This window comes from Podarcis muralis, chromosome 6, assembly GCF_964188315.1.
Source record: "Podarcis muralis chromosome 6, rPodMur119.hap1.1, whole genome shotgun sequence".
In the NCBI taxonomy this organism is placed as follows: domain Eukaryota; kingdom Metazoa; phylum Chordata; class Lepidosauria; order Squamata; family Lacertidae; genus Podarcis; species Podarcis muralis.
Window position 1 is genome coordinate 54,889,338 of NC_135660.1, and position 10,164 is coordinate 54,899,501.

The window sequence follows — 10,164 nt, forward strand, 5'->3', positions numbered from 1 at the left end:
CTCTTTGAAAAATCATTAGAAATGTAATTCATTTTCATAAAAAAATCGCTATGCCTGCTCTATCAATACCGTTTAGCAGTTTTCATTAAAAGCAACTCACAGCGCAACCAACAATCGGAACCAACTTGCCTTGTCCTCTATTGCATGTGGCCACCCTAAACTGCTGCCCAATCACTGCAAGCGACAAAGGGGTGCCAGGGCTCCCCGCTTGTCTCCTACGTGCAACGGCCGCTTTTACCCCTCTAGAGCCCAGCGTCGAAAGCAACCCGGAAGTCTGGTGCGCGGAAGTAGGAGGAAGCCCTGTCTCTTTAGAACTCCCTGCGCCGAAGTCCCTCCCCAGCGCGCCTGCGCAGTGCTAGCGCGCGGAGTCAACTGCGCAAGCGCAGAACTGAGAGCCGTCGGTCCCCTCCAGGCACGGGAGTTTTAACGCGCGGCACGAAGCGCGGGGCCTCATGGCGGAAGAGCTACGGCGCGCCGGAGGCCACCAGCTGGGGCTGTGCTTGCTTTGCGGTTTACCTGCCGCGGGTAAAACGACGACGGCGCAGGCCCTGAGCCGGGTCTTGAGGGAGCGCAAAGGGTGGCGCTGCGTCCCCCTCGCTTACGACGACCTCATCCCTCCGGAAGCGTTCGACCAATCAAAGGAGAGCTCGGGACAGCGCGAGCAGCAGCCGTTGGTCAGTAGCCTCCCCCCCCCTGCTCCTTATTGGCCAATGTGGTCTTGCGATTCTCATTGGCCAGGGAAAGGTCTTCTCTTGCCCGCGGGATCTTTCAGTGGTAGCACAGCAGCTCCAGGTGGGCAGCAGGATGCGCCCCAGCTTTAATTTTCAGCCGCTGTGCGAGCTTCCTACCGCTGTCATTGCCAAGGATCCTTTTCCTTCTGACGCCTCGCAGCTGAATCCAGCTAGAAAATCTGCTGCTTTAGGGTCAGCTGCGGGGTTTGCCTTGAGGAGGCGCTCACCAAGTTTGCTAAAATAGTAAAAAAAAATCTGGGTATTGAGGGAGCCTAGTAAAGGTAAAGGTAAAGGGACCCCTGACCATTAGGTCCAGTTGCGGACAACTCTGGGGTCTCTATAGGCCGAGGGAGCCGGCGTTTGTCCGCAGACAGCTTCCAGGTCATGTGGCCAGCATGACTAAGCCGCTTCTGGCAAACCAGAGCAGCGCACAGAAACGCTGTTTACCTTCCTGCCGGAGTGGTACCTATTTATCTACTTGCACTTTGACGTGCTTTCGAACTACTAGGTTGGCAGGAGCAGGGACCGAGCAACGGGAGCTCACCCCATTGCGGGGATTCAAACCGCTGACCTTCTGATCGGCAAGCCCTAGGCTCTGTGGTTTAACCCACAGCACCACCCACGTCCTTTATTAAAGTAATCTGCTGTAGCATGGCAGCGATAAATGACAAAAGTTACCATTCTTCTAAATCGGCTGTGATTCGCTCCAGCTGCCGGCAGAAGGTTTTGCGTATTTCAATTTGCATCAGGAAAAGTGAGCTCGTTTTTAAAGCATCTATGTATATTTTAGTAACATGAAGTTAAGCAAGACTTGCCTGCATATTTTTAAAAGGCATCTTGTTTCCTATTATTTTCTGCTGAAAGTTCCCTTTCTGAATCTTAACATTTTGCTGTTTTGATCCTCCTGTACGGACTGATAAACCAGCATAGTGTTATGTCTTGTTTTACAGTATTTCAGTATGCTGGTTGCTGGTTCAGGGCCCTTTGGGCTGAAAGGCAATACATAAATAAACCAGTGGTGGTGGTATTTCGCAAAGCAGTCAGTTCAGTCTGGGCATTTGTTGATAACACAAGCTGTTTAGAAGATGTGAAATTACTTAATATTCATTTGCAGAAACAACCAAGAGTTTTTTATTACCTTAAAGACAAATTTGCTGCAAAATAAGCCCTTCTTGAACATTCCTGTGGCTTCAGTGAAGTCCATGAAATTTACACTGCAATAGGACTGCAATCCTAACTCCTCTTACCTGGGAGAATTCAGTAGGACTTCCTTCTGAGTAGGCATGGTTAGGGTTGTGCTATAAATCTGTTGGCCTTTAAGGCACCAAAAGAAAAACGAAAGATAAAAGGCTAAATTACCTTCTGTGATTGAATAAGTGTACTACTCAATCTGTTGTTGATTTGTGGTAGTATATAAAAACTTAATAGTGTGTAATTATTACTATTTGATTTTCACATGGTTACCCTGCTGGAGTTACTACTTACATGCATTGTAGAGGGGTTAGCATGTTTGTTGCAAGAGTAACAATTGTTTTGTGGTAGTTACACTAATAGTTGGGAAGACTGGTAGCAGCATATTATATTAAACTGGGATTTTGCAGCACAATGCCTGTAAGGAGAGAAGAGTTTTGGTTAAAATGGCATGGGTGGGCCATGCAGAGAATTATAGGCATGATTGATGCTAAGAAAGAATAGCAAATCATCTAAAATATGAAGAGGACAAATGCTGTCCATTTAACACTGCAGCCAATAGCAAAACCTTCGTTGCTTTTAATGGTTCCAGTTTTTATCCAATATCTTGCACTCTAACCATGAATAATTGTCTTTTTACTTTATAGATGTCACACTGGAGATTGTATCGTCATGAATTATTGCTGTATCTTGAACATTTCCTTCAAAATTTTATTAAAGGATGCCATTATTCTCCTCCTCCAAACAGAACTGAAACAACATGGAAAAGGTTTGCCTGCTATCTGAAAGAACAAGAATTAATATATCCAAGAACAGGAACTGAAGACTCTGCATCTTGTCAATATTTAATAGATTTTATCCCTCTCAGACCAATATATTTTATTTTAGATGACAACTTTTATTATCGGAGTATGAGATATGAAGTGTACCAGTTAGCTCGCCAGTGTAAGTCTGATATTATATTTTAAGGTAGCAGCTCAGCCTTATGACTCAGCAGTGCAAACCATGATTTGGGATGTTATGGCTAAAAGGGATTCCTATCCTTGTTGTGCAGAGAACAAAGTTCTCTTGTTGTTTCTTAGGGATTCCTATCTGTCCCAAAGATTAATAATCTGCTACATAAAACACCTAAACTATGATAGCATTCCGGGCAGCAACTTGTGATACAGAACTGGCCATTTCTGCATTGGTAGTGAAGCTGGGATTGTACTCCTTGCAGATGTCGGTTTCCTTCCACCTGCCATGACCAATGCCAGGAACGAGACATGGAGAATAGAACCAAGCCAATTTGTCTGGAACTTCCAGTTGTTTTCTGGACTATTGCCTCCTGAACAGGGTAGCTGGTTTAGAAACTGGAGGCCCTGAATAGCAATGGCTTAGTTCCTAACTGAGTAGCTAATTTCAGAAAGTGGTCCTGGATAATGACAGCTTGGGTTCTTGGTACATTTATTTTATATCATTCCATAGGGCTTCATCTCTCTCCCCCCCCCCCCCCCCCGCCCCTTTTAATACAGTGGTACCTCGCGAGACGAATGCCTCGCAAGACAAAAAACTCACTAGACGAAAGGGTTTTTTGTTTTTTGAGCTGCTTCGCAAGACGGTTTTCCCTATGGGCTTGCTTCGCAAGACGAAAACGTCTTGCAAGTTTGTTTCCTTTTTCTTAACACCGTTAATACAGTTGCGACTTCACTTCGAGGAGCAACTCATAGAACGCGGTGTGGTAGCCTTTTTTGAGGTTTTTAAAGACTTTGGTGATTTTTGAAGCTTTTCCAAAACTTTCCCGACACGGTGCTTCGCAAGACGAAAAAAATCGCAAGACGACAAAACTCGCGGAACGAATTAATTTCGTCTTGCGAGGCACCACTGTATTTAGATCAATCACTGCAAGGGCATCCAATACTTTGGAGTTGGGAGTTCATATGCACCATCTTTCTTTTACATCTGATTCTGATGAGCGTTGAACTGGTGTCTCGGCTCAGTAATGGACTGGATTGCTGAGGTACTGTTGGTGGGTAGTTTGTGTGGGAAGGTGGTGCTCAATAGTTATAGATATAGCTGCCCTCTCCTTGAAGGATCGAGTTTGCATCTTGAGGTGCTTGTTGTCCCCAGCTTTGTCACCGGAAGAACAAGAGTTTGTCTGTGTGGCACAGAGTGCCTTCCACAAGCTGAGGCTGGTACACCTGCCTCTGGACATGTACAGCAGTCCAAGTTCTGGTAACTTCCGGAATAGATTACTGCAACGTGTTACAGAAGGCAGTTTGGAAATTGCAAGTTAGTTCAAAGCATAGCTGCCGGGCTGCTAACTCGTACCAGAAGTTGGGATCACATTTCAAAAGTGTTTGAATAACTTCACTGGCTTCTGGTCTGTTTCCAGAGTGATAATTTTTACCTAGAAAGCCCTAATGGCTTGGGGCTAGGATACCTGGAGGATTACCTGCCACCATAGCAGCCACCTGGACAATAACATCTTGCTGCTGCTGCTGCTGCCCGCGCCTTTTCAGTTGCAGTGCCCTCTTGTGGAAAACTCTCATCAGGCAGCTTTGCCTGGTGCCTATGTCATTATTTTTTCAGGGAATCCCATTGGCCTTGGTGGCAAATAGGCAACCAAAACAGGTCTTTGAGAATCTGTGTTACATAGTCTTGTGCAAGCTCTATTTATAATGAATACTAAACTCTGAAATACTTAGGATCCCACATCCTTACTTCATGGTGATACAGAAGACCACCTTATTTTGTGCAAAATTCCTGTGTGTGTGTTATGCCTACAGTTTTCAGAAACCATGGTGAGATTAAAATGACCCTCTTATCATCCAGGAATATTTTTATATTTGTCTAGATACCCTGGGCTTCTGTCAGTTGTTCTTAGATTGTCAGGCTGATGTTTGTTTAGAGAGAAACAGTCAGAGAAAACAACCATTACCTGAAGAAACCATCCATGCAATGGTGCAAAAAATGGAAGTTCCAAATCCAGAGAAATACGCCTGGGAGCAGAACAGCCTCATTCTGAAGACTACAGAATGTTCAGTAGAAGATAAGTATGTATGAAAGCAATTATTTACATTGAATTAAATGGAGGCTTCACAGACATCTGTGGGCCTAGCAGAGTGTAGAACTCTGGAGTTGTGCAGCGCTTCTCTGTTCATTGATATTTGCCTTGGAATAGCTTTGTTGCAGGGCACCTAGCTGTGGAAAGGGACATAGCTCAGTGATAGTACACGTGCTGAGCATGTAGAAGGTCCCTACTTCAATCCCCAGCATCTCCAGGCAGTGCTGTCTGAAACTGGAGAACTGCTGCCTGTCAGTGTAGACAAAAGCTGAACTAGATCGTCCAATGGTCTGACTCAATGCAAGGCAACATCCTGTGTGACGAATGGGTGTTGTTAATGTTACAGTTGTATACAGGATTGTTATTTTGACTGGATTGCAACTGATATGAATAAAATTTTGGAACACAGAACTATGAAGTAAATCACCAAACCATCAATTCTAGCAAGTGGGAGGCCACCTAAATTACCGTATTTTTCGCTCTATAACACGCACCGGACCATAACACGCACGTAGTTTTTAGAGGAGGAAAACAAGAAAAAAAAATCTAAACGAAATAGTGGATATATGATTTTTGTGGTTCATGCTGTGGCCACAGACATGTGATCTGACAGTGAGTTTGGAGTAGCCCAATGCAAAAATCCTGAGGATCCATGTGGATCCATGCTTTGTAACTACGGAGGAGGGACGGAAGGGGAACCATGGAACCTCTGCTCACGACTGCAGCAGATCCCCCCGCCACCCGCAGGCATTCGCTCCATAACACGCACAGACATTTCCCCTTACTTTCTAGGAGGAAAAAAGTGAGTGTTATGGTGCAAAAAATATGGTATATAATTCGGCATCTGAATGGTTGGGTTTAGTAATTGTATTATAATTTGGCAATGTTATAATGAGGCTACCATTGGATTATTCTAACTGAAAACTAATAAAAATTATTGTATATATATAAAAAAGAGAATCAGAAAACAAAAGAAACCCTTGCCAATCTACTGCGGCTCACCCCGAGATCCAAGATTAGATCCCAATTTACGCTTTGCTCACTCTTTTCTCTGCTATCCAACCTCATTGATCTCAGCAAAATTTTTGCCTTGGACACTTATGTGATGCCAGTGTCCCATCCTTAGGCGAGTGCTTACATTGCATGTGCATAGTTAGTCTTTCTTTAACATTTTTGTTTTCTTGACTTTTTCAGTCTTCAAGTGCTTGATTTGCTATCTACTGCTCTGGAAAATCCAGTGAAACCCCTGGAAGAGAATACAGAAGTAAAGGTAATATGGAACTATTACATAGGTTATAAAATAGACATTTGATGCCTGGCACTTCTGCTGAAAATAATCCACCAGTGGAGAATTGTCCACTTTGGAGGAGAACGTTTCCTACACAGGAAATCTAAGAATCACTTTCTGCTCATAAAGAAGGAGTTTGTGCTGTAAAGACAATTGGTGGAATTCAGTGTTGTGCCATTAGAACACTCCATCTGCACAAGCATATCAGCTTTCCAGACTGAATAATTTCCCCTGTCATACACAGTTCTGGGGGTTCTCCTGACACGCCCCCCCCCCCGTCAATGGGGTATAGGGGAAGGCTCACTGTACAAGTGGAAGTCATTATGCAGAGCTTTTGCTAGTGGGGTTCATTAGATGAATCCCACCCAATGGTAGTCTAACTCAGAGTAAACCCACTGAAGTTCATAATCATGTCTAACTTAACTTTATTAGTTTCAATTGGTCTACTCTGAATGGGACAACTTGGTGGCTGTAACTGAGAGAACTACCAGAACCATCAGGTCCCGTTGTCAACAATGGATGGCAAAAGCAGACTTCCGGAGGCGGCGCGAAACGGCAATGGCGGTCCTCTTCAGTCTCTGAAGAGGGGCTCCGTGGAAAAGGGTCGTACGCTGCGGCATAGCGACGACCCACCAAGAAAAACCACGGGCAGAGTGAGCCCGTGGCCGTGGGACTCGGCGGGCACCAGAAGCCCCCCCAGAAACGAAGAAGGAACCCCGTAAGGGGCTCCGGAACAATGGATGGCAAAGGAAATGAGTGCTAGCCTTCTGTAGCAGACAAGAGGGAAGTCTGCCTTCTTTCACCTCATTTCACTGAATCAAAGTGTCTTCACATGTCTTATGGTTGTAAGCTTTCTTGTGTCACAGCATTTCTGAAAAGTGGAGAATGTTCAGTAGAGGTTCTTATGGCAAACGTCAAGAGTGCTCTGTACCGAAATTCCCTCTGTGTAGTTTCACACTTGTCTGAAAGTGCAAAATATTTTTGGAAGCTTCAACTCTCCTCCCTTTATGCAAGGAGGAAGGTGCACAAAGCTCACCCCAGTTAGTGCATGTGCTCACAATGCCCAAATTTACCCTTTGAAGAGATAGATAGATAGATAGATAGATAGATAGATAGATAGATAGATGAGCCCAGTTCTAAAAACATTTTTTCCTGTTGATTGCGGCTAGGAAATGGATCGAGCTATTTGTGCAGCCAGTGTTCTTCATCAAGCAGACCAGGCTGTCAGGCGAGCTGTCTCTCAGACCATGAAGACTGCTAAAGGTATGCTTATTTGCAAGAGGTTGCTTAACTTGCTTTGCATGCACTTAAATTAGAAAGGCACAGTGCAACAAAACCATACATCCGCAGCGGTTTATGACTGCTATTTAAAGACACTGTTTATGCACAAAGGCCCTATACATGCCAGTTGTCCTCTATCTCTGAAGATTCCTCTTTTGGAGATCCCACTCCTGAGGAGGTAAGCCTCTATTCATTTTCAAAAAAATAGTGGCTTTGCTTAAACCTCTTAAACTTTTGATCTTCCGTCCCCTTTAAAATAATAATAATAATAATAATAATAATAATAATAATAATAATAATAATAATTTTATTATTTATATCCCACCCATGTGGCTGGGTCTCCTCAGCCACTCTGGGCAGCTCCCAACAGAATACTAAAAACACGATAAAGCATCAAACATTAAAAACTTCCCTAAACAGGGATGCCTTCAGTTGTCTTCTAAAAGTCAGATAGTTGTTTATTTAATTGACATCTGATAGGAGGGTGTTCCACAGGGTGGGCGCCGCTACTGAGAAGGCCCTCTGCCTGGTTTAAGATAAATTTAATATAACAGTAGGTAAATCACCATGTGCTGTATATTTTGTTTCCCTAGATAATAACCTTACCCCAAAGGAGATGAAGAGCTTGGCAGATGAACTAAATATGCTGAAAGTGGAATTTTTGGAAGATTTGAGGCATAGAGAAAATGAGAAAAATAACCAATTGAATATGAATGTAACCTCTTTATTCAGCCAACAGGCAGATGACATTGTTAAGAAATATTTAAGTGAGAAGTAGTAGCATTTTTATACATTCAGTGAAGGGGGATATAACGCTGTGGGCATGTGGGTTTGGCAAGAATACTAGATATTGCTGAGATTTGGCATCTGATGTCTCATTGGGAAAAAATGAGCCAATTCCCTCACTCTCTCTGTTCGGACTGACTGCCAAAAATACCAGTTGTACCAAGAAGCTTCAGGATCCATAGGGAGAAGAAAGATACAGTGAAATTTACCCTTGCTATAATTTGAAATATGTCTGCAGCCAGGATCATTGACTCATACATATGACCCAGATGTTATTAAACTTCAAAGTCCCACCAGCCCCTACTAGCATGGCTGAAGATCTAATGGACGATGGTAGTTGTAGTCCAACAACTGGAGGGCAAGGGGCATAGTGGGCAAACAATGGCTGGATCTAGACATATTAAAGAAGCATTCCAGTTAAAAGCGTTGTAAATTTAAATAGGGAAAACAAGTACTGTAGATAAAAACGGGACTCTACAGTGCAATCTGGTGGCACAATGTTATATTGCATATGCAATGCATATAAATCACTTTTTCTTTACCAATTTGGCTGAGTTGTGTGTGTAGCTTTAGCACTGTTATAAAATACTGTACATTAAAGACCATCAGAATCAAAAGGATTGTGCCTTTCCATATTTGTTCCATCTAGTGCTTCCCAGACTGCTGTTTCATTTTTATTTACAAAGGGTATGCATATAGTACTTCCGGCTATATATTCCACATTTTGTGAATTTTTTCCATCAAAGGTACAGTGGTACCTCGGAAGTCGAACGGAATCCGTTCCAGAAGTCTGTTTGACTTCCAAAACCTTCGGAAACGAAGACGCAACTTCCAACTGGCTGTAGGAAGTGTCAGAAGCTGCTGTAGCCAATTGGAAGCCGCATCAGAGGTTTGGGTTTCCAAAGAACGTTTGCAAACCGGAACACTCACTCCTGGGTTTACGGCGTTCGGAAGCCAAAACGTTCAACTCGCAAGGCGTTTGTGAACCAAGGTATGACTGTATATCACTTTTTGTTTTCAGTGCTGTGAGTAACAAAGGGTTTAAAAATAGTAAGTTAACAGTAGTAATAGAGCAACCTAGTAAGGCAGCGATCCACAATCCACAGAGGCACTAAAGCCATGTTGACAATTTGAAAATAAGTGGGTTATGGGCTGTGGTTTCAATCACCATCTCTCACACATTGTCGTTTATCTGAATGCAGAAGCTGAAATTCATCTGGAGAAACTATTAAAACATAATGCAAGCTCCTTATAACATCAAGGCTTTGTTTTGCTTTAATTAAGAGAGTTCTTATTGAAATTTTTCTTATTTGGGACCTGAATATGGGGAAAGAATGTGGAAAATGTTTAGAAATTAATTTTGATGCTGTAGCATAGAATGAGGCTAATACGCTTTTTCAAAACACCAGTCCTGCATGTTTTGTTACTGAAACGAGCTGCTCTGTATCAGTGGTAAAGCCAGAATCTGCAACATCCCATCCTTATGCCTTACTTAGTGGAAGCAGTAAAGGCTCTATTGTACTTAGTATACCTTGTACTAACATTCCTGAGCATTTTGGCATTGTAGATCCCAATGGTAAGTGACATCATCTGTGAGCCTTCATCTGCTTTTAGTCCCAGCTCATTTCTTGTTGGTTTAAGTCTATAAGTGTCTGCTGCAGCTCAGGTGTCGCTACTAGCTCTTTGGCTGAAAGGTCTCTAAAAAACAGTAGTGCACAGGGTTTCCATTTCCACTGCCCACCGCAACAGTGGCCTCGTGTTTTCAAAAGCTGCCATGACCTGTAGCAATTGCTCAGGTTATCTACATGTTTCCAAGCCTCACCTCTTGACTATCTGCCTGA

General features: G+C 43.3%; 1 protein-coding gene across 2 annotated transcripts; it reads left to right on the plus strand.

The window, feature by feature from the left end:
• The first annotated feature begins 94 nt into the window (after positions 1-94).
• PSTK (phosphoseryl-tRNA kinase) lies at positions 95-8,940 on the plus strand. 2 transcript variants are annotated; one of them, XM_028730023.2, is made up of 6 exons: positions 95-674; positions 2,570-2,867; positions 4,759-4,957; positions 6,163-6,238; positions 7,426-7,519; positions 8,131-8,940. In XM_028730023.2, the coding sequence occupies exons 1-6, from the start codon at positions 453-455 to the stop codon at positions 8,313-8,315; spliced, it is 1,074 nt and encodes a 357-aa protein (XP_028585856.2). In that variant the 5' UTR covers positions 95-452; the 3' UTR covers positions 8,316-8,940. The 2 variants fall into 2 exon arrangements, with proteins under 2 accessions (XP_028585856.2, XP_028585857.2); XM_028730024.2 differs by lacking the exon at positions 95-674 and adding an exon at positions 689-792.
• The last annotated feature ends 1,224 nt before the right edge of the window (positions 8,941-10,164 follow it).